The sequence below is a fragment of the Nelumbo nucifera genome, chromosome 6, assembly GCF_055504915.1.
Source record: "Nelumbo nucifera cultivar China Antique chromosome 6, China Antique-T2T, whole genome shotgun sequence".
Lineage (NCBI taxonomy): Eukaryota > Viridiplantae > Streptophyta > Magnoliopsida > Proteales > Nelumbonaceae > Nelumbo > Nelumbo nucifera.
Window position 1 is genome coordinate 13765107 of NC_142654.1, and position 24585 is coordinate 13789691.

Genomic DNA, 24585 nt, shown 5'->3' on the forward strand with positions numbered 1-24585 from the left:
GGAATGAGCATACCCGATTAAAACCCAGAAAACGCCATAAGCAATGCTGATTAAATTCAACCTTTGCATGGTGGTTTTCTAGAAAGAACTATTACGGGATAGCTATACAAAACGTTAAAGGGAAGCATTGAATAGGGTCAAAAAAATCAAGTCATGAAACAATCCTAGCATCGATCCATTACAACACTAAGCCATTACACATCATCACAGATCAACAAACAAAGTGAGACAAGTCGGAATCATAAGTAAAAGTTTAAAAATAAATAAAAAATAAAAACTAGAAAGAAAATTGGACAGGCGTGAAAGGCAATTGTGGCGAGACTAATGCCTAATTTTGCCTTCAACTTTTTTGATTTGCCGCTGTGGTAGAAAAGGATGCACCTTTTGAAGTGAATTCGATGAACTGGAGTTGGAAAACCCGTGATGAATGAGCCACGTCTAAGAAGGGGGAGTTCGGGAACTAATCTGGATGCCAAAGATGAGAATGCTAGCAATGGGTGGCGGTGACGATAGCTGCGAATGACGGTAATGTGTGTCTGCTTCAGGAGGATGACAATAGCGGATCGGCGAATTACCTCCTCTGTTCTGGTTTATACGATGGTGAATTTATAATTCTAAAGGCAGGCAAAAACCTAATCAAATTTCAGTTTTTGGAGTTCAAACACCAGAAGTACGGATGAAAAGCTACTAAAAGAAGCAAAATAATGGTGGAACATCGAGAATTTCAAGCAATATACAAATTACCAGCGAGGAATTCCAGATTCCGGCCTCTGCAGAGCAACGTTCGCCGGCTAGGTAGAAAGACGGAGACCGCGCACGATGTTCGCATTCGGAAATTGCTCGCAATGTCTGCCGTTCATTTATATGCCTAACAATTCTTCGCGCGGAAGGGCGGCCCCACATGAGTCAAGAGTTCCTAATCATTCGATTGACTTTAGGTGGGACTCGATAGTTTCTGCATCAGAATCCAGATTTCCCCCTTAGACGGTTACCGGGTTACGACTAGGTATGTTTGGTTTGAAGAAAAAAGCAGGGAAAGAAAGAAAAAGGTAGGAAAATTCATACAAAATTTGTAAAAATTTTCTCACCTTTCCCTATATTTTTCTTCAAACCAAACATAATCTTACGAGTTTACGACTGTCTTACGCGCACCTCAAGGCCCATAAAACAAATAAGTACAGGAGGTATTCTCAATGTGCGGCAACAACGATCTTTTCATTGAGTGTGAAAATATTTTACGAGGATGATTTATCAAACGATGAGATGACACCCACGTCCTATCATCCGCGGCGCACAGGAACACACTTATTTGACCAAGCTCGTCGATATGGGTAGGGGTGCAACTTCGGCGGGTCCAGCCTGAGCCCGAACCGATTCAGCCCAAAATTTTATGGGTTGAATTTTCGTCTTCCGTTTGGGCTCAGGTCCAACCGCCCAAGAATTCTAGTTACTTTTATTTTTCGGGCTGAAATATTAGAAAGAGTCTGAGCTCAATCTAAGTACAGGCTAATTATACATATTCATACATACATATATATTATAATTTTTTGTTTGTATATATTTATATATATATATGCATAATATATAATTTTAGAGTAGATTCATTGACCAACTTAAGCCCGATTAGGCTCGAGCTAAATCCGAATATATCAAATTACGATGGGGCTGGGCTCAGATTGAAAAGATCATGATTGACCTTGGGTTTGGTTCAAGCTCAAGCCTTAAGCACAAATTTTAGGGTTGGGCCTGGGTTAACCATAGATCAAGCCCAACCCTCTCAACTTGCACCCCAAGATATGGGATTAAAAAAGATTTCCTTTCAACAGTAGCAACACTTAAAGCAATTCCGGTGATGTTTGGCATCCGTTTTGTTTCTTTCTTATCGATTTTTCAAAAATTGGTGATTTTTTAAATCAATCATTTTTCAAAAATCCATACGTTTTGTTATTTGCTATCATTTATGCCATGTAAGCCGATTTTTTGAGAAATCAACGTTGAATCCGTTTAGTATTAATTCTCAAGGGTCATTTATTTTTACATTGGTGTTACTATTCAACGCCACATCATATGCCATGTCATTCTAAAAAAAACAAAATCAATTGGAAATCAAGAAATCATTGAAAATGGTTATCCCTGAAAAAGGGGCTCGTTTCAAGAATCGATTTTTGGGTGATTTCTTGAAATTCACAAAAATCAGCCAGTCAAACATAAATTTCAATGCCAATCCCACTAGCACCAACATGGCAGTGTTTTTTAGGAAATTGGCAACAATGCCAAAAATCCCCTCAGAACAACATTGAAAACACAAGGTGTATTGAAAAGATAATTTTAAAATATATATCATGATACACTTTGAATAAGTGTTGATATAGACGGAAAATCAATATACACAAGTGCACTAGGAAATTCAAAAAAAAAACCCTTAAAAATATATTAACAACAATAAAATTGAGTTTTATATGATTATAACTAATTTATTTAAACATAAAAATCATACTTTAATGATTTATATAATGCATCAAGACACAATTAGTCATCTTTGAAAAATAATGGAGGAACTAAAATGTGTGTGTACATACACTAATATTTATTATATATAAATTTAGATAATATTTATAATATGTATATATATTATCTTAAATTTTAGTAATAAATGTAATTTGTGTTAACATTGTTAGTATATAAATTTTAATAATCAAATTTTAGCTTTTATTGACAACAAGATAAGAAAGTGGTGGACTAATGGTTGTTGTGACTTGTGAATGGACGACTAGGGTTTAAACTTTATGATTTTTAACAAGATATTTTCAACTGTGGATTGAATTATATTGCTTTAATTAAAAGTAATTAAATTAGCTTTTAATGGTGTCTCAAAATTCCGTGATTAAAAGTGACTTAAATTAGCATTTAATGACATCTCAAGTTAAAATGCTTAATTACAAGTGATATAAACAATAGAGATAGGGGTGAGTATGGGTCGGTTCGGTTTGGTTTCACGACATAACCTAGAACCTACCCTATAGGGGTCGGTTATTTCGGGGTCAGTTCCAGGGTCTATTTGTGGAACTTGTTATTTCTCTACTCCCCTTTCATAAAAAAATGTTATTTAAAAACTTGATTTTCAATAAAGATAATATATAGTTTAAAACTTATATTATTTTTATTGATTAAATTAAGTAACTTAACATATAGATTTTTATTGGTTAAATTAAGTAACTTAACATATAGATTATCATTATATGGTTCAAAACAAATAATTTAAATTTAAAATTTGTAAATATTACCTTTTATATTACGTATTATACACATTCAAATATTACAATAAAAACAAATAATCAAATAATTTAAATAACTTAGTGGTCAAGTGAGACCATGGTCTTTGTGACCATAATATACTATACAATTTTGGACATTCTAAAAGTGCAACAAAACAGTGGACGTGATATATTATCCCCACTCCACCAGAAATTTTTTTCTTGTTTGGTAAATACCATTTTATGAAACTATAATCTTTAGCATCCGGCCATATTGTATTTGCGTTTATCCATAAACAAAAGGCATATTTTCAGATGATTCTTCATAAAGTTTTAATTGTTTGTACAATCGGGGACAGTAATAGACTCGAATCAAGGAGTACACTTCACTACCGAGACCGGATCTGCTCCTCACACCTAGTGCCTCACACATACATCCTATCATACATTGGGAATATCTCTCGTATTTATCTGTTATTATTCACGGGAGATATTCTCAATGCACGGTGAATGTGCTTGTGAGGCGCTCATTTGTGAGGAGCAGATCCCGTCACCTCACTACCTCAAAGAGCCACCATACAACTCTTTCCCAAATTCAAAATTTAATTTTGATGTTGGAGAGGAACCATTTTGTATTGAGTCCGGATCTAGTAGGCACAGCACTATAAGCACATTCAATGAGTACTTAATAAATACTCAAACCACTATCAAAAGTATTTTAAGGAACAAGTGTCCAAAAATTCAAAAAAAAAAAGAAAAAGTATCTAAAAATTTTCTAAGTGCTCATTGAATGTGCTTACAATTCTGTGCCTACCTGATTTGGAATGTTTTGTGTTGAGGCAGCCGGTTTGTCGGAAACTCAAGTGATGAGCCCGAATTCAAGATTGGGTGAGGGGGATGATCATCCCATTTTAGACATTAGGCATGGGTTGTTGGGCTTGGATGGTGGATCTTTAGCCCAGAACAATGCATTGGTCCATGGACTGGATTGAGGAAGGATTTGAGGCCAAGACCTGAGCCACTTCATAAGTCGTTGGTTAAGTATAGATCAAAAGGGATCTACAAATTTCTAAGGGTTAAGTAATATGTAAGAACTTGGGTTTGTGGTAGAAAAATAAGATATAGAGGTTGAATCACCAGTTGCTAGGGGTGGATTTGAGCCGAGTTGAATTTGAATAGTTATTTGAGCCGGCTCGTGAGCCTCACGAGTTGAGCTTTATTTGGCTCGACCTCGACTCGACTAATAAATGAACCTACAAATTGGGATCGAAGCTCGGTTGAAGCCGAGCTGAACTGAACTGAAATAACTCCTAAAGAGATCGACTCATGGCCACCCCTACCAGTTGCCCAGGGAAAATAGAACTCAATTTATCTTTCAATAGCTTAACTAGTTATTTAAGGAGCACATATACAGATATACTACTAACACATCAAATCAAATAATACATTGATGCATAGAAGGTCTTTGTATATATGTAGGGGTGTCAATTGAACTGGATTTGGTCCAATGTGAATCCATTACAAATGAACCTGGTCCAATCCAGTCCGATGAATATTTTGGACCATTTTGGACCGGTCCAGAGACTGTCCAATCTGCTCGAATTCCTGGTACTCTTGACACCTATGTTCTTATCTTCTATCAATGGACCAGATATTGGTTTAATCCAATATAAATTCATTATGGACGGATCAGATCCAATCCAATGTCATATTGGTCCGTCCAATCCGTCCAAATTAATTTTAATTTGGATGGGGTCCAACCAAAATCGATCCATTGACACCCTTATATATACGAGTCTAGTAATTTGGACATTAAAGAGGTTGTTCCATCACACAAGACAAACATGAAAACCAATAATTTGATTATTTCATATAGATAGTATGATAGATATTATGGTATGAAATTCTGTCAATTGTGGTAGCAGTTTTTTTTCCCACTTCCACCCCTCACAGTTTAAAGAAATCTATCAGAGGCTTATCAGCAATCTCTTTGGTAAAGAACTTGTTTCTGAATTCTTCGATTGTAAATTTTCTGTAGCTGGCCGGTTTTTCTGGTGACAGCAGCTCTTCCAATGGTCCATAACTGTCAGAGTCTTCTGTGTTATGCACACTGATAAAAATAGCGATAGAGATTCGTGGCTCTCGGGCATGGTTGGCCAATACACTGAACTTAAAAAACTGATTGTGCATTAAAGTTATGTAAATTACCAGAATTTAGTGTAATTAGAAAATTTATTATAACAACAATACTCAGTAATTAAATACTGAATATTAATACAAATATAAGAAAATAATCATTGCCATTACTAATTAAAAACAACATTAATCTTTAATTAAATAATTAAGTAAATATTACATTTTGATTAATCTTTAAATTTTTATAGTAAAAAAATTTAATTATAATAATTATTGTGATAATAAAATTATTAATTAAATACTTAATAATAACAATAATAATTAATTAACTAAATATTACAATACAAATAATCTTTAAAAAATAAAGAAGTAATAATAATAAATTAGACACTTTTTGTTTAAACAAAATAAAAGTTATAAAAAAATACTAGCCCCGTACTTGCTACGGCGTCAGGAATGGTAAGGTCATTTTCAGTATTGGTCACTTGACGAGGGCCACGTGGCCATATCAATTACAGAATGCAAGGCTAAAGCATTTGTGGAAAAACGTACACAAAGGGAGGCTTAAACAATTTATTTATTTACTTTTTTAAGTTTGGCATTCAATCTGATTACGCAACTCTGACTATCTGGTCAACATCGGAGGCTGCTTAAATTAATGTTGCCCTTGTACTGAACATACAACACAGAAGCATTTGGTGCAAGAAGAGAAGATGGCAGCTGCAGGTGCAACTCTGGAGTATGATCGGATGAAGGAGGTGAAAGAATTCGACGATTCAAGGATTGGCGTCAAAGGCCTTGTCGATTCTGGCCTCTCCACCATCCCCAGGTTCTTTGTGCACCCACCTGATAGGCTCTCCACCTTGTCTCCTTCTTCTTTCCTTTCTGTAGACATCCCAGTTATCAGTCTGGCCGGCATTAATTCCAGTCGTCGAGCAGAAATAGTCAATGAAATCCGAGCAGCAGCCGGTATATGCGGTTTCTTCCAAGTCGTCAACCATGGTGTTTCACAGAAGATCCTCGGTGAGACGACCAGCGCCATCAAATCCTTCCACGAGCAGCCGGTGGAGATGAAGAAGCAGTACTACGGTCGACAAGAAAGAGGCAGCGTTGGGTATGCCACCAATCTTGATCTCTTCCGGTCCAAGGCAGCCAACTGGGGACATACACTCCAGGTGTGGACTGGACCAAACCCACCTGAACTCGACCAAATTCCGGCCATATGCCGGAAAGAAGTGATGGCATGGGATGAGAACGTGAAGAGACTGGCTGAGACAGTGATGGAATTGTTGTGTGAAGGATTGGGCGTCACACCAAGTAAATTGAAGGAGCTCAAGTGTTTAGAATCAAGGGCAATGGTGGGTCACTACTACCCCTATTGCCCGCAGGCAGATCTGACAATGGGATTCCCACCTCACACTGATCCAGGAGTACTAACGGTGTTGTTGCAAAATGAGATCGGAGGGCTGCAAGTGAAGCATGGAGAGAAATGGGTGGAAGTGAAGCCCCTGCCCGGAGCTCTGGTCATTAACATTGGAGACTTTCTACAGGTAATCGATCCAAATTAAATCCATCAATATTTGCATTTGAACCTGATGGTGTCCAATCCGGCCGGTCTTAGCTGTCAACGACCTTGCCTCTGAACTGAACAGCAAGGAACCAGAAATGGAGAAGATGAGGAAGCTCTGGGGGGAACCCGGTGTAAAGGCTCCGAAGCTCAAGTTAGAATCCTTCAAAGGCGAGATAAAACCAGATAGCGCAAAGTTTGCATACCATGTTCTGGGGGGTAGAGAGCCTTTTATAACCACCTCGCGCACTCACTCTTAGGCTTCTGTCAGGTCGGGTATGTTTACTTCTGTGCTTCTGCCAGTTCGGGTGTCATCACCTCTGCTGGGGCAGAACTACCACTGCTCTTTTTGTCGGAGCCGTCTCTGTAACTGGAGATGGCGGTGGCAGGTGGCCGTTGAAGTGCGGCTGTCAAGCGTCAGATCCCAAGTCAGTCAGGTGCGCCGCCCCGGGATACGGACTCCATCGGTGTCAGGTACGGTGTGGTTTGTCCAGTTCGATGCTCTAGAGGCGAAGTGCTTGGAGCAGTGTGCGAGGCGAAGTCTTGAGTTCGGATAGGGGAGTGTCCCGAACTGCCATGAGGCGGGCCAGTTCGGGTCACAGCTTTGTCTGGCTCGGGGTTAAAGGGAGAGTTCGGGCTCCTTGTAGGGAGTTCGAGCTCTTAGAAGGGAGTTCGGTCTCCTCGAGGGGAGTTCGGACTGCTGGTTTCTTCCCTTTGGTGTTTGCACCCTAGGTACGTTGCTTTAAGTGCCGAGCTACTTGTTTTTGCCACGTGGCGTGATTGCGAGGTCGGGCCAAATCTTCCTTCATCAATTGCCCCCCACTCCTCGCGCTAAGCGTCTTGCCCTGGCGCGGGGAGTTCGCAAGGTGTCAAGTAGATTTACCCTGACCTTTGGATCTTGGTTCTGATGGTGCGAGGTGCGTTGTCAGGGTTCCTTGGGTTTCTTCGAGCGTCCAAAAGGCGGGAAGCGTGCCGGCCTGCCTAGGCGCCGATAGATGTGACGGTGCGCACTTTATTTCAAATTTTCAAAAAAGCGCGCCACTTGGGAGGTGCGATAGCAGGCGTCTTTTCAAATTTGAAAAAACGTGTGTCGCTGCCACTTTTATTGAGGAGGCGTGCACTGGCATTCCATCAGTTTTGAAAAGACGTGCGCCAATCACGTCTCGGTCTCAAGGGACGCGCGATCGGTGCGGCTGTGGGCCGTCGGATTGGCTTTGATCTAAGCCGTCGCTTTTCGATCACTGTGAGTATAAATAGCGGGGGGGGGGGGGGACCCCAGTCACTGTCACTTCTGTGTCTCTTGAGGTCGCGTCCGAGTTTCCCCACGCTGGGTTTGGGTACCGTGATCTTACGGAGAACCAGGTCGTCGACGCGGAAGCTCCTCTTCTTTACTCTGGCGTTATAGTACCGAGCTACCTTTTGCTGGTAGGCCGCAGTTCGGATGTGCGCGAGGTCTCGTACCTCATCCAGTAGGTCAAGGTTGGTGCGTAACTCGTCTCCGTTTGTCTGCTCGTCGTATGCTTCTAGTCGCAGTGTAGGTACTTCGATTTCCACCGGAATTACCGCTTCGGTGCCGTAGGTGAGGTTAAAGGGGGTCTCTCCCGTAGCGGTTTTTTCCGTGGTTCGGTGAGCCCACAAGACACTTGGTAGCTCGTCCGCCCACAACCCTTTAGCTCGGTCTTGTCGTGCTTTCAGTCCGCGGAGGATGGCTCTGTTCATTACTTCTGTTTGACCGTTTGCCTACGGGTGTGCAACCGACGTGAAGTTCTGACGAATTCCCATACTTTGGCACCATTCTTGGAACTTGATATCCTCGAACTGTTCGCCGTTGTCGGAGATCAGTACCCGAGGTAGCCCGAAGCGACATACTATGTTCTTCCAAAAGAAGTTCTATATGTTTCGGGCTGTAACTGTTGCCAGGGGTTCAGCTTCTATCCACTTTGTGAAGTAATCTACTGCCACCACTAGGAACTTTCTCCCACCTGTTGCTGGCGGGAATGGCCCCAAAAGGTCGATGCCCCATTGTGCAAAAGGCCATGGACTGGTGAGGTACTTGAGGTCGGCAGCAGGCTGATGGTGGATATTGGCATGCTTCTGACACTTGTCGCATTTTCTGACGAGCTCGATGGCCTCTGCCTTCATCGTTGGCCAGTAGTATCCTTGTCGAAGTGTCTTTTGAGCGAGGGCTCTGCCCCCCAGGTGTCCGCCGTACAAGCCTTCATGAGTGTCGCGGAGTACGAGCTCGGCTTCGGCAGGTCGCAAGCAACGCAGGTAGGGGAGCGTGTAGGATCGTCGGTACAACCGTTCGTCTATTATGACGTATTTGGCTGCCTGGCGCTACACCCTCTTGGCTGCATTGCGGTCCGCAGGGAGGGTTCCATCTAGCAGGAAGCTCGCGAGTGGGTCGATCCAGCTCGGCTCTGCTTCAAGGACGGGAGCGACCTCTTCTGTCCCATCGAGAATGTTGGGCCGAGGTAAGTCCTTTATGTACACAGTTCTCATGGCGTTGTGACTCGTGCTGGCTAGCCGGGACAGGGCGTTAGCCTCAATGTTCTCTGACCTCGGGATTTGCCTAATGAAGTGTGACTGGAAGTTGAGCAGAGCCTCCTTTACTTTTGCCAAGTATGCAATCATAGTGAGCTCGCGTGCTTCGTACTCACCTGTGACTTGGTTAACCACGAGCTGGGAATCACTGCAGATAACTACGTGCTTTGCTCCGACCTTGTGTGCTACGTTCAGCCCGGCTATTAGTGCCTCGTACTCCGCCTTGTTGTTGGATGCCGCGAACTCAAAGCGTAGTGTGTATTCCAATTTTGTTCCGCTCGGGCCGCGTAGCACTATTCTAGCCTCGCTGCCTTGCTGGTTCGAGGAGCCATCTACGTGAAGGATCTAGGGCTCCTCATCCCAGTTCGCGTTTGGCCTAACCAGGAGAGATGCTACACTGGGTGCTACTTCACGGGGTTCGGACTCTATTGGCTTGGGAGCTCCGAGCTCGCCCGAACTGGGGATCTCGGGCTCGACCGGCTCAGGGGTTTCGAGGCTAAACGTGCACTCGGCGATAAAATCTGCCAAGGCTTGGGCCTTAATAGCAGTTCTTGGCTTGTACTGGAGGTCGTACTCGCTGAGTTCGATGGCCCATTTCGTCAGTCGACCGGAAACCTCGGGTTTGAGTAAAACTTGCCTCAGAGGTTTGTCAGTCAGGACGATGACGGTGTGAGCCTGGAAGTACGGGCAGAGTTTCCGAGCTGCTATCACTAGTGCGTATGCTAGCTTTTCTATCTGCGGGTACCTTGTCTCTGTTCCCTGCAAAATTTTACTAACATAATAGATGGGTCGCTGGACCCGGTCTGCTTCTTTTATTAGTACCGAACTGACCACCTCGTCGCTTGCCGAGAGGTACAGTTCTAAGACTTCGCCCTCCTCGGGTCGGGCTAAGGTTGGCACACTAGCGAAGTAACTTTTTAGCTCGTCAAACGCGAGCTGGCAGTCTTGGGTCCATTCAAACCCTTTGCCTTTGATTGCTTTGAAGAAGGGTAGGCAGCGGTCTGCTGATTTGAACATGAAGCGGCTTAGAGCAGCTATGCGGCCGTTTAGCCTCTGAACTTCTTTTACTTTCCGGGGTAGTCTCATATCTAGGATGGCTTTTATCTTGTCTAGGTTGGCCTCAATACCACGCCGGTTGACAATGTACCCTAGGAATTTGCCCGAGGTGACACCGAAGACACATTTGTTAGGGTTCAGCTTCATGCTAAATTGACGCAGGATTTGTAAGACAGAATCTAAGTCTTGTATTAATTCTTGTGAAAACTGAGTCTTGATGACACATAACATTCTATCTTCGTGCCAATTAAGGGCCGAAACAGCCTATTTACAAGTCTTTGGAAGGTTGCCCCAGCATTTTTTAATCCGAAGGGCATGACCTTGTAGCAGTACAGGCCAAACTCGGTTATGAAGCTGGTTTTTTCCTCATCGGACTAGTCCATCCTGATTTGGTTGTAGCCTGAGTAGGCGTCTAGGAAGCTTAGCAACTCATGTCCCGAGGTCGCATCCACTAGGCGGTCAATCCTGGGGAGGGGGAAGCAATCTTTCGGGCAAGCTCGGTTCAGGTCGGTGTAGTCGACGCACATGCGCCACTTGCCATTTGCCTTTTTCACCAGCACTGGGTTGGCTACCCAGCTTGGGTAATGGACTTCCCTTATGAAGTCTGCTGCGAGGAGCTTCTCGACCTCCTCATCGACCGCCTTCCAGCGCTTAGGGGCTAAGTTGCATTTCTTCTGTCTAACGGGTCTGACTACAGGGTCAGTATTAAGTTTGTGAGTTATCAGGCCGGGGCTAATAACAGGCATGTCGGCCACGGACCAGGCAAAAATATCTAAATTTTGAAGTAAAAAACTCACCAGTTCGGTTCGTAGGGGTTCCTCGACGGAAGCACCGATCTGTAGTTATCAAAAATTAAATTAAAAAAAAAAACTAATATGGGTTTTACTTCTTTGTAATTGACAATCTATTCTGATCTATTTTATTTGAAACCCATTATTAATTTATGTTTTTTTTTTAATTTAATTTAAGATATCAAATGAGATCTTATTGGTAAACAATAACCCACTTCATTTGGTATTTACTATTTATCTAATAAATCTATTTTGAGTTATTTATTTTTAAAAGTTAGAAATAGGTTGCTTCATAAAAGTTAAATCAATTTTGTAATTAATAAAGTATTTTCTTTTTGAAAAAAAAATAATTTAAAAACAAGTGTGGGTTTATAGTGATCTTTTAATAGGTCACACCATTTACATTTAATAGACTATGGATAAACATGTGTTAAGATAATAAATAATTGTATATTGAGAAATAAAACTACCCACTTTTTGAATTCTATTTCTTGATTTAATAGGATGTACGCGTCTAAATAGTGGTAGTGGGTTGTGGGCTTTAGTGCTTTAGCAACAACTCTTCAAACAATGCCGCATGTCTAGCTTTCCAGAAAAATGAGAAGGCCACATGCCTGAATGGTGGGGGCTATAGCCTGATAGTGGGTTGTGGGCTTTAGCCCTCTCAAACAGTCCTCATCAGAAACACTTTTTTGTAAACAAAAAGAGGTGAAAAAGCTATACCAACCCAATCCCAACCTAAGCCAAATGCACTTTCAATGGCTTGGGTTGGATTAGAGTTCACTGTAGATTTCATTTAATTCTGATAAACTTTTTGCTTTTGAGCTTTGAAATATGAGAACAAAAATGAGCAAAAAAGTGTTTTGAGTATTCGGTAAGAGTTGTTTCTAAAAATGTAACAATCTAAAACCAAGCCCCAAAGTGTGAATCCTAAAATTGGGGTTTTGTACTTTAGGGCTTTAAAAGAACAAATCCTGAATCTAATCCAAACACAAATTACATTTGGATTGAAGATGAGGTTGAGCAAAGGGTTCAAACACCTCAGATTGGATCACTCTTGGCATGCTAACAATAATTATTTTGTTTTGGTAATTGTCCAGATCTTGTCTAACAATGAATACATGAGCGGGCAGCATCGTGTATTGGCCAACCGTGTCCGAGAGCCACGAATCTCTATAGCTGTTCTAATCAATGTGGATAAAACAGAAAACTCAGACAGTTATGGACCATTGGAAGAGCTGCTGTCACCCGAAAAACCAGCCCTCTACAGAAAATTTACAATCGAAGAATTCGAAAACAAGTTCTTTACCAAAGAGATTGCTGATAAGCCTCTGATAGATTTCTTTAAACTGTGAGGAGTGGAGCTTGGAAGTGGAAAAGGAAACTGCTACCATTTTTGACAAAACCACATCTCATCATATCTACCATACAATCTATGTGCAATAATCAAATTATTGGTTTTCATTCTTGTCTTATGTGATGGAACCTCCTTAATGCCCAAACTAATAGACTCGTATATACAAAGACCTCTATGCATCAATGTATTATTAGATTTGATGTGTCAGTAGTATATCTGTATATGTACTCATTAACTAAACTAGTTAGTATATCTGTACAAACCCAAATTCCTCTTACACATTATTTTTTTATGCCCTACAAATTCGTAGATCCCTTTTTGATCGATTTACGCAAATGCTTTAGTTCTGAGCCAACGACTTATGAACAGGCTCATGCCTTGGCCCCAAATCCTTCCCCAGTCTAGCCCATATATTAGTCGCATGGACTTAAAGACCCACCATCCAAGCCCAACGACCCATGTCTGAAACATGTGCAAGCCTTACTTATTCGGCAGAGTGGGAAGGGGCTTGGATTGCAGAAGATAATAGGCATGGAGACCTTCCGAATAAATAATCTGCCTGATTATAAGGCCCCGTTTGCTTTTTGGTAAGTTATTTATCTTAGTAAATGCAATTACCTGGATAAGTTTTTCCTGAAAAATATTTAATCGGGTAAGTGCATTTACCCATGTTCTTTTATTTCTCATGTAATTAAGGCAATGACTATTTTAGCCATAAAAATCCATTATTAAAAAGGGTATTTTTGTCACATTCAAGTGTTGGCAACTTTCCCCCCAAGTGGGAAACTTATTTACCCACATAGGAGATGGATATCACTTACCCGGGTAAGTGATACCCAGGAAAATAAACTTTCCCTAACCCCCACATAAATCCGAAAAAAGAACATGGGATTCTTGGTCAATGGGAACCAAAATCCCATTGACCAACTTTCCCCCCTCTCACAATCCGAAAAAAGAAAGCCCCCTAAGTAGTGTAGATATGAAGCAAATCTAATATATATATATATATTAAAAGAATGTTTTTAAGGCTATAGCCCCCACCATTTAGATAGTGACATTTTCATCTTTCTAGAAATCTAGACACGTGGCATTTTTTGAGATGTTATTAAAGCCCACAACACACTATTTGGTATTGGCATTTTTTAGAAATTTTCTTGTCACATTACATTACATAATTCCACTAAACTGGATTGGGTATTGGCATTTGTGGTAGTAGAGACATCACATGAGTGGTGGAAAGCAATGTTGTATTAATAATTCAAAGTATTTGTGGTGGAAAAGGAATCAGGATTTTCTTTGTTGCTCCTCACTCAGTGTACCTCACCTCACACCAACCTCACAGCCCCATCCCATGGTGTATTGGAAGCATGTCCCCATGAATGACAACACAATGTATGGGAGATGTTCCCCATCTGCATCTTGGACATGTGAGAGATTGGTGTGAGGAGCACTTTGGGGCTCATGGAAAAGAATATATTGACTACTCTAAAGCTTGCAAGTAGAAGTGACAATGGTATCAAATACAACCTAAAGCAAACACAGGCCAACTGTATGGTCGGATTGAGTACAACTTAAAAAGTATATAAATTATTTAATCCTCCCTTGGTATTTTTCCGTAAATGTTTTTGCATTTCCTAATATGACCACCAAGTAGCCCTAAGTCACCATCTCCCACCATTCGGCAGAAATTATATATACAGACCCCTTTGGCTTATTTAAATGGGCATGAAGTAATTACATTATAAACTTGCCCTTGCATATCTGGTTGGGCAGAGAGATGGATGTTTTTAAAGGTTTCCCCATCTTTTCCTTCAAATCAAACGCTCCCTAAGGGAAAAAAAAAAATCCATCTATGACACATTGACACTTGTTCCAAATTCAATCTTAGAGCCTTCTTATTGTGATCATCCTATTCATCTTAAATTCCCATTTCCAATTCTTCCGTTTCTTCATTCTGATTCTTACATCTACTTACTAATTGATGATTTTGCGATGCTTAATTAGAAAATAACCAAAGGATTACCTTCTGAGAGGAGCCTCGACGGCTCAAATATCTGAGCTCAGAAGTCAGAACAATAATGCCTATAACATTAACCTTCGCTATATAAATATGTATTACCCTATTCTAGGGCTTTTCAACACTGACACATTAAGAGAGGAAGAGGGTTTTGGGAGTATAAGGTGTTAGGGTTAATGTGAGGCTGAACAGCCATTGTGCTCAGGCTCGGTTTGGAAAGAGTAATAATACAAATACGTAGAGTGCAAACACTTGGGATCCATTGCTGGATTCTTTTTTATTGATGTTTATGGACTGATGCTAAGTGTATGGGTCCATTTTCTTGTAGTCTTCTTTAATTCCTAGCTAGAAACAGGTGAGATACCTTGTTTATAAATAATCTGAAACCCCTACACACATATTACATATAGTGCCCACATGGGAGAGTTTTTGTGTGTGGCTTCTCTTGTTTCGAGTTGGGCTCTATACAGAAACTACATTCTAAAGCTGCGTTTGGGGAAAATCTAGAAAGCCAATATCAGCATTCTGGACACAAGAAACACGACTGTGATACAAAGCTACTCTACTAGAACATGGATGCTCAACCACCATAGCTCAATCATCGCAATTCACCTCCATTTATGACCCGACCAACCTGCAAATTTACAAGACCAGGCAACTATTTTCTTCCAGGCCCGGCCCAGCTTGGATAATATGGCATGTATATATGTATATAACATAATATATTAATATCTAAATAATAGTTTTATATGTAATTTTGATTATAAAATTAAATTGGCTTCAACAAAAAAAATTATAAACTAATATTAAAATTTTAATTTTTGAAAAACCATAGTTTTTACTTAATACTGGCAGTCTGGCATGCTTGGATCCTCGGCCCAGAACTAGATATAAAGTATCAGGCACAAGGTGGACGTTGGATCCCTTTGATGGTCTGTTTTGATTTTTGAGTCGTGGTTAGGAATTGATGGCCGTCTAATTAAGCCCATCTTTGATTGGTCTTTTTATTTTGGTTAGTTCTTCTTAATACAAGATTAGTAATATTGAAAAGGCAATTTTAAGAAACTTAGGGATACATTTAAGCCTTGTTTGTTACCATGAAAATTTATTTGCACTAGTGTAAGTGCAAATGAATTACAAATTGTTACAATGAAGACAAAAGTAAAACAAAAACTAGAGCAAAGTAACGTAAGACTTGAAGCCAGTCTTTCAACCTTTAGGGTTTTGACAACAGAAGAGCTTCAAGTTGATTTTTCTTTTATGGTGGAACAATACTACAGGAAAACTGCATACAAAATTCCTGCACGTATCTCCAAGTTTGAAGACTTGCAGCTAAATAATCCTCCTAGTTTATCTATCTTCCATTCAATTCATCCGGGGTCTCCGCATGCTCCACGCTTTCAGCTTCACAAGTTGAACAGGCTCAGACCCATTGTTAAATGCATACAAATGAGCACCCTCAGCTACTGCTAAGATAGGGTAAACACGAGATGTAATGCATGTCTTCCCTCCAGCACCAAAGCTTTCAACCACAGAGTTATCAATCTGTAACAGTTCATTAAAACCAAAGCTTAAGATAGAGAAAAACAAATTAAAGCCAGCGTCGATCCAAAACCATTTCTTGTATCCACAGAAATTAATTAAGGTTATAGTTAAAAGGCTGCAACCATACCAGACTCCTTAGAGACAGCTTTCCATCTTCTAAATCTACATAAACAAAGCCTCCAAATGCTGGTTTATATACTTCTGTCCTTAGTGAAGACCTGTTTTAGGTAGCAAGATGAACCATGCAAAAATCAGGTTTTTAGTAGGTGAATCAACAGAGATACTAATTGATAAGAACAGATGGGCATGCACTAAGGATATATGAATGAACCTGGTCTGGTCAGAGCACATAAGCACAACATGTTTGTCTTGTGCTTTAAAAACCCTGAAGAAAATAGATGTGTATTCATCAAGGTTTCTGGAAGCTAATGCCAACAACCCAAAGGGTCCTACGCCACCTTCAACAGTAGCTCCCCTTCGACTACATTGCTGTTGTGGATCATCCCAACTAGGATCAAAGGGCTCAGCTTTCTTCAAGTTTGGCAAACTAAAGGTGACTTCAACATCAGCCTGTGAAGAACATTGGCACCCAAATGAGTTCATGGGAGAAGCCTAAGCCATTAATATAGAAGATCAGCTAGCTAGAAGTACCTAAACAAATATAAATGAGAAACAGATATCTAATTAACTAACCTGTGCAGCTGTTATTCCTTTAACTTCAACAATCCCTCCCTTTCTGAGATGTACCTTTCTCAAATGAACTCCATTTTGCCTTAGCGCTTCAAGTTCTTGGATGGGCCACTGGACTATCTGTCTTCCACTCTTATCAAGCCACAGTTTCCTCGGAATTGTCTCAAGAAAAAAGAAAAATTCACAGAATAAATAGAAGGGAAGCATCATTATTCTATCTCAGAAATGATAGTTGAGGAAGGCAAACACAAGCGATAAAGCAATGATCATTTGGCCTAACTAGAAATTTAATTACCTGAATTCCAGCCCAACCTTTAGCAACATCATCTGCAGCAGTATCAGACTCATTAGTCCAGCCCCATAAAATCCTTCTCTTCTTCCCAGCATCAAAGAATGTCTTGGACGCATAGAAGTTGCCATAATCAAACCTCAGCCCCATTGCATTATCTGCAGATGTGTTATCAGGAATATATCGGTCCTTCTCCGGGAAATATCTGCCCACCGTGTAGTACTCAAACCTTGAAGAATCAAGGCTGACCTTCAAAACATGCTTAACACCCACCCCAGTTCTTGATGCATCTAGTCCTTCTTCTCCGGCCAATGAAACAGGGAAGAAATCCGGGCACTCCCACATCCCCGTTCCCGGCGCAGAGTGCAGAGGATGAGGCGACTTCTTCCATGTTACGAAGTCTCTACTCCTGTACAGAAGAGCCATCCCTCTTCGTCCTCTCTTGTTCCCAACCAAAACTTTCCAATGTCCATTTCCCCACCATGCAGTCGTGGGGTCACGGAATGAGCTGACGTTAATGTCTCCCGCCGGCACCATCAGCGGGTTGTGACCAGGCTTCGTCCACTCCCGGAGATACGGGTCCGACAGGTTCTTCGGCACCGCTATGTTCTGAACTTGCCGGTTCTGCGTGTCGATGCCTGTGTAGAGGATAACAGGCTTATTGCCTGGGAGGATTGTGGCCGACCCGGACCAGCATCCGTTGATGTCGAATGGTTCGGTTGGGTAGAGAGCCGGTTCGAGCGGGGCCCAGTTGATCAAATCGGTTGATACTGAATGGGCCCACACGATGTTGCCCCATACAGCACCTCTGGGGTTGTATTGGTAGAATAGATGGTAGATGCCATTGTAATACATTGGTCCTGTTTCATTTAATCAAATGGATGTAAAGAGTTCATTGCCAAGAGAAACAAAATAGGAATCAATATTAGAAGGAAAAGCGACCAAATTAACTTACCATTTGGGTCTGTTTGGTTCATTTGTTGCAGGGAATCAAGTGCCAAATGCAAAGGAGGAAGAGAAGTCAGATACAGTAGCAATTGAGCAACTAGCAATAATGTATCAAATGAAGCAAATCGAGAATATAAAGACAAAAGAGCAGAAAGAAAGAACAAAACTTCAGCAATGGCATACATATACAATGGTTCACATCTCATTGTTAAAAGTGGATAGCTTTGAGCACACCATTTTATTTGCGACCTGGGTGATCAAGGTTTAAATCTTGGAAACAGTCTCTTTGTATGTATGTGTAGGAGTAAGACTGTGAACATCTATCCCTTCCCAAACCCTACATTAGCAAGAATATCCTTTTTTTTATTTATTAGCTTTTATGTGGGTTAATGTCTATAATATAATGTGGATTTGACCCCCAAAAAGGTGAGGGGTGATCAAGGTTTAAATCTTGGAAACAGCCTCTTTGTATGTATGTATAGGAGTAAGGTTGCGAACATCTGTCCCTTCCCAAACCCCACATTAGCAAGAATATCCTTTTTTTTTATTTATTAGTTTTTGTGTGGGTTAATGTCTATAATATAATGTGGATTTGGCCCCCAAAAAGGTGAGGTGATATATACTTAGACCTGGCTATCATGTTAGTAGGGTTAAGGCAACAAAGATTGGGAAGGGCCTATTAGCATAAATGAAATAACATTTGAGTGGGCATTTTTGTGACCCTAACTTTTTCGAATAGAAGAGGTAAGGATTTGAGACTACTAATTTTTTTGTCAATGTTTGGATAGTTGATAAAGAAAATTAGATGACACTCAAAAGGCATTTGTGTCAAATATCACTCAACAACTGATTAACAGCTAGTTAACGACAGGTACTTAATTGTTATGTTTCGAAAGTTCAGATACTGAATTGTCACATTTTAAAGTTCGGGGACCAAAATGACACTAGACCCAAAGTACAAGATACTAATCGGAAATTAAATGGGCCCTTCGCGAATATACTCTTGGGATCGTTTTATATCAAGTGAAATGGTTGAATTAAATGGCTTATTGCTTAAGGATATGACCCCACAGCTATCCCAACTGTGTATTAGGAACAACTCTGTTCTCCCCATGACAAATGCGGGAAATGGTCTCAAGTCTCAATGCATTCTAAGATGTGCTGTGAGGCATGTTTGGGGTGCATTCTGAGGGGAGCCGATCTGAACTCCCTACTATGGTGTATTTATCATATAAATGTATTTAAAGTCATAGGCCCAAAAACCTAGAATGGACCCGGACTGTAACCCATATCATATGTATTAACCTGGCCAACCTATGATCACCCATAATAAAATACATTTTTAACACGTTCTGACATGATCTGTGTCTACGCATCTTGTTATGAAATGAGGATTTCATAGCCTCATCTGTGAGGTCCGTGTGGGGTGCGCTCAGTTTAGAGCAGATCCCAACTACAAGAGTGAGACCCACAATAAAACTCGAACCCATTAAGGAATTTATGGGTGAAATATGTGCAAACACAGATCATGTTTGAATGCATCCTAGCGTCCCTCTTATCAAAAGGGGGATTTGCCCAATTATAACCTCCCTACAAAACATTTATCAAAGCTTAACTATGGAGATAGGGTATTAACACGTGTCAAATTAATAAACCACAAAAGTGTATCATTAGTTAAGAGGGGACCGAGTAACCGCGTTCATGCAAGGCTGAAAATACAGAAAACTAACTGCTTCAAAACTCCAAATCACACCCTAGATGGTGGGTTACATGCAGGGTGCAAGTAGATTCCTATCCGACGTCAGAGAAGTGCAATCCCATCAAAAAAGTTTTGCAAGGAAAACCTTTATTGGCCACATGGAGAGACTACCATGCAAAATCCACACCATTCAGATTGATTAAGGGTTGATTATGTATTCAACTCATATAATTTTCAAACTACTCAGAAAAGATTAATACAGCAAAAGGATTTAAGAGCCCTTTCAAAAAACCTTATCCCTCAGATCTTTCTTCACATCCAAAGTTAATAATAATAATAATAATAATAATAATAATAATAATAATAATAATAATAATAATAATGTGAAATGATAAGAGATGCGCATCCGGTCTTTGTTTTCTATACTTGAATTCTTTATCGTTTACAGTGAGAGAATCATTCACAAAACTAATGGATTCAAACTGATTAGGTCAGTTTTACTTAGTATTGAATCAATTTTAATTTCATTTCTAGGTAAACCAACCAGGTCAGGTCAGTTGAAAAAACGCTAATAAACCGACCCAACCCGATCCGTGAACAGCCCTAGTTAGAATTATCCTTATGGGTTCTGTTGGATATTTGCAGGCAGATACCTTCAGACAAAGACCCTGAATATTGAATATTCATCAGAGAGACTCTGAATGCTTATGGGTTCTCCTTCCATGCATGCTATAATACACCACGGAAATGGAGCTTTCCTCCTTTCCGGTTGATATGGCAATGCAGGCCTCCATTGCCCATATTCTCTTCTAGAGCCACTAACTTGGAGAGAGAGAGAGAGAGTACCATTAATCCAGTGCTTGGAGGGTTGAAAGTGATACCCGGTTCTGTAACGTTGGCTAACTTTTGAGACTGCGAGAGGCTGGTACTGAGGGAAGACCCTGTGAGATGCTTCGACAAAGACGCCATTGTTCCATATCAGAAGATTGCTGTAGAAGAAGATAAGAACCGAAGAGAGAACTGAACAAGTCGCCATTAACGAGAACGAAAGAGTGAAGAAGGAAAAAAGATAAAACAGTGTGGAAAGAAAGAGATAAGAAAATTTAAAAAAAATGGACATGCAGTAGAAAGAGAAGAGTGAAGAGCGAATAAATAAGGGAGAGGGTGAGTTAATTATGGTAGGTATTTCGATTTGGATAAGACCGTCATTAATCGATTTTAATTGAAGAACGTGATTTCTCAGGAATTGATTCAAATTCTGTGCAAGGTAACAGAATTAATTTCTCTCCGGTTTTCTTCTTGAAAATTTTCTGCCCCTGTTTATTCTGCCTTCCAATCTCCTACCCACAAGAATCCTATCCATATCTACCCACGCATCACTACAGCCTTCCATCAAGAATATCTCTCCTATCTATATATTACCATTCATGAGAGATATTCCTAATATATAACTGTAATGTCTTTGTGGGTAGGAAATTCGAATTGGTTTAATCTCCCTCCAACTCACCTTCGTCATTTTGTACTGTAGTTTGACAAAATTGGCCTTACCTCGAGGTTCGTTGTTGACGTGGCAGATAAGAACTTTCTATTGGCATGCTGACTTTCCTTTTTTCTAGAGATTTCTGTGGCAAGCACAAGCAAAGCTTGGCCATAGAGGTATTTCAGTCCACTGAAATTAGGGGTGAGTGGAGGGAAATATGTGAGCGTGCCCTTAGTAAGGGAAGGACAGAAGGTGCCACCCATGTGAGGTCCATCAGCAGCAGTTACTGAGTTAGTTCACACTTGAGACTTGACTTCACACATGTAGGCCCCACCTTTATCGTAATCCACTTGTTAGAACTTAGAACCGCATGTGACATCGACGGTTTGTGTCAGATCGCCCGCATCAATCGCGCACGGGTTGAGGTTGATAGTTTGCATTGCATGATAACATGTTTCACGTACGTTCACTGGTACTGTACTGGTACTGAGGTTGATACGGATATTATTGGTAGGAGATCACGTACGTTCATAATTAGATGTGTGGCGTGGGATCAAGTTGGTTGGGTGTTGAAACGGATATTATTGGTAGGAGATCCCAATTGGGATTAGGAGTTTTTACCAACCTTTTAAAAATCGACCCAGAAATGGAACACGTCTAGTTATCAGTTTTCGGGTCAGCCGTTGGACCGTCTGGATTGAAAGATTTGGAAGGTTTGTATTAAGGCAAATATTTATACAAGACAGGAGAATTGGAGAAGAGATTGTTGTTGGTTGAGAAAGAAAAAAAAAAAAAAAAAAAAGAAAGAAAGAAAAAAAGAAAGGAAGGGAGGACAAAGGAAAAAAAGAAAAAAAGAGAAAGCAAAAGGAGAGAATGATGAAATAAGAAGGAAGAGGAGGAGGATGATTCGACACTCATTGGCAATGGCAATGGCAACGGCGAGGCAGCAGCAACAGATGCAGACCTGAGATTGATTTCTCTGCAATGTCTATACTGTGGTCTTTTTCTTCTTCTTCTTCTCTCTCTCTCTCTCTCTCTTTGTGTTGGATATCAAATCTGAATTCGTGTCTCAAACTGGATCTCAGATCTAAATTTGTGTTTCTCTCCTCTCTGCAACTTTCTTAAATTGAGAACTGTTATTTGGGTCAAATGAGTGACGGTTTAATTGCCCCGGTCAATGGTTTTATGACAAAATCAATAGTTTTTAACCTAGGAATGAGTTAAAGGTTAAACAAAACCGGTTGCTTTAAGGTTTCTAAACTAAATGGTCAGTCCAACCGTCCAAATCAACATTGGTTTTTACTGTTTATTTCACCCTCAGTTGGAGTAGGTGCCAGCTCGAAATTAATGCTAATTTAGAGGCGGGTATGAATGTTATAAGTAGAGGTGTTTAGAGTCCAGATGATACTTACGGCAATGGAGGGTGACGTTACAAGTAAGATAATTTATTAAATTTTCAGAGCTTTATGGTGCAGCAGTTGTATGGGATCAATGTGTCGATGTCTTTCTGTGCAGAATGCTATTCCACAATAATTACGGTATCCCAAAGTAACTGCTTCATATTTTTTGTACTTTAATTCGGTTTTATTTACTATCGTTTCAAATTGATACCTTACTCTTCAATAATGTTCCATGTCTGGGGGCTATTTTATTTTTTGTGTTTTTTTGTCCTTTTCCTTGCTTTAGAGCGTAAAATTATGACCTTCAACACTATCAATGGACTGCTCTTGTATGTAATGGAATTTAGAAATCCCCCATTCCATACTTGCAATTAGGGATGAATAAAGGGATAAGTTTAAACCGAAATCGAATGAAATTCATCTTGAACCGGCCTTCAACCGACCCTACCTGATTTGGTCTGGTTTTAAATTCTTAAAACTGGTCTTCACTCAAGCTGGTTCTAGGGTTTAGGGGTTTATCATATCTGAACCGACCTTGGTTGGTCTTAGTGGAATTGATTTTGGTGAAACCTGTCTTGGAACTGAACTTGCCTTGAAATAAACCCCGAAATACTTTTAGGGATGTGAAAATTTGAACCCAAGTACTCATTGTTACAAAGACCATAGTCTCACTTGACCATTGAGTTACTTTAAGTGATTTGATCATTTGTTTTTGTATTAATATTTGAATGTGTATAATAAGTAATGTAAAAGGGTAATATGTACAAAATTTAAATTTAAATTATAAGTTTTGAACAATATAATAATAGCCTATATATTAACTTATTCAATTTAACCAATAAAGACAATATAAGTTTTAAACTATATATATCATATTTATTGAAAATCAAATTTTTAAAGAACATTTTTTTCTTCAAGGGGGAGAGTTTAAACCATTAAAAATCAAGTTTTAAACTATATATATCATATTTATTGAAAATCAAGTTTTTAAAACTTGTTCAATATAAGTTTTAAATTATATATATCATATTTACAAGTAGACCTTGGAACCAACCTCGGAACCATCAAGGCCAAAATCGACCCTAGAACCGACCTTCATAGGGTAGGTTCCGGTTCCAAAAACCTAGAACTGACACATATAGAGTAGGTTCCAAGTTTTGCCATGAAACCGAACCGAGTCGACCCAGGCTCACCCCACTTGCAACAAAACATCTAACTATTTACAATTAGACCTGTTTAAGGGCTGGGTTTCAAGCCCAACATTATATTATTTTGGGCTTGGGCTTTGGGTCAAAACCATTCAAATTTTGGTAAAAGTCAAGCCTAAGCCTGACCCATGAATAAGTCTACTTACAATGATGCCATTATATTAAACAAAAATAATAATGACAAGAACCATCTCTCTCTCTCTCTCTCTCTCTCTCTCTCTCTCTCTCTCTCTCTCTCTCTCTCTCTCTCTCTCTCTCTCTCTCTCTCTCTCTCTCAGGGAGTGTGGAGAAGGTTAACAAATCTCAATGACCTACTTTCCCTAATTGACACTTTTGGCTCAAAACTTGCAATATAAGCCTAAGACCGGATGAAGTAGAACCTCATTATATTCATTTGTTTTTACAATATAAGATATTTTTATATTATATGTCATATTATAAGTGAGAGGGGGTTGTGTGGAACCCAATGCCATGAAAGAGAGAGAGAGATGACAATTTTCCCCATCCACTCTTGGTACCTCTCCTCAACTATCCAATCAGGGATAATGATGGTGATGGGGAGTGAAGTCCCTACCCTTTCTCAACCTCAATTATATATAACAAA

At 40.1% G+C, this 24585-nt stretch overlaps 3 protein-coding genes across 6 annotated transcripts in view; 1 reads left to right on the forward strand and 2 right to left on the reverse strand.

Moving 5' to 3' along the window:
* The window catches only part of LOC104589073 (Endoplasmic reticulum vesicle transporter protein), a 34052-nt gene extending 33152 nt beyond the window's left edge, over window positions 1–900 (reverse strand). Inside the window, exons 1-2 of one of the 4 annotated variants that reach the window (XM_010247269.3) lie at window positions 745–900; window positions 382–614 (exon numbers count right to left, since the gene is read on the reverse strand). Coding sequence is in view for 2 of the 4 variants with exons in the window: in XM_088889246.1 (XP_088745372.1) it covers window positions 745–829 (85 nt within the window). In the remaining 2 variants the exon portion in view is untranslated. Of the gene's footprint in view, window positions 1–381; window positions 633–744 lie in introns of all 4 variants that reach the window. The other 3 variants (XM_010247274.2, XM_088889246.1, XM_010247261.3) reach the window with 3 other exon arrangements.
* A 5058-nt stretch (window positions 901–5958) lies between these two features.
* Window positions 5959–12993, forward strand: LOC104589092 (1-aminocyclopropane-1-carboxylate oxidase homolog 4-like). The gene is made up of 2 exons (XM_010247286.3): window positions 5959–6940; window positions 12449–12993. The coding sequence occupies exons 1-2, from the start codon at window positions 6104–6106 to the stop codon at window positions 12701–12703; spliced, it is 1092 nt and encodes a 363-aa protein (XP_010245588.1). The 5' UTR covers window positions 5959–6103; the 3' UTR covers window positions 12704–12993.
* A 2770-nt stretch (window positions 12994–15763) lies between these two features.
* LOC104589100 (beta-fructofuranosidase, insoluble isoenzyme 1) lies at window positions 15764–20511 on the reverse strand. The gene is made up of 6 exons (XM_010247294.3): window positions 18202–20511; window positions 17253–18106; window positions 16961–17119; window positions 16599–16837; window positions 16395–16485; window positions 15764–16267 (listed from the first exon to the last, which is right to left on the reverse strand). The coding sequence occupies exons 1-6, from the start codon at window positions 18398–18400 to the stop codon at window positions 16088–16090; spliced, it is 1722 nt and encodes a 573-aa protein (XP_010245596.2). The 5' UTR covers window positions 18401–20511; the 3' UTR covers window positions 15764–16087.
* Between the last annotated feature and the right edge of the window lie 4074 nt (window positions 20512–24585).

Coding starts and splice junctions, on each gene's coding strand:
- LOC104589092 (XM_010247286.3), top strand. CDS start 6,104: ATGGCAGCTGCAGGTGCAACTCTGGAGTATGATCGGATGAAGGAGGTG. Junction 6,941..12,448: donor ACATTGGAGACTTTCTACAG/GTAATCGATCCA, acceptor GTAATTGTCCAG/ATCTTGTCTAACAATGAATA.
- LOC104589100 (XM_010247294.3), bottom strand. CDS start 18,400: ATGAGATGTGAACCATTGTATATGTATGCCATTGCTGAAGTTTTGTTC. Junction 17,120..17,252: donor AAGGTTGGGCTGGAATTCAG/GTAATTAAATTT, acceptor TTTTTTCTTGAG/ACAATTCCGAGGAAACTGTG. Junction 16,486..16,598: donor ATGTGCTCTGACCAGACCAG/GTTCATTCATAT, acceptor TACCTAAAACAG/GTCTTCACTAAGGACAGAAG.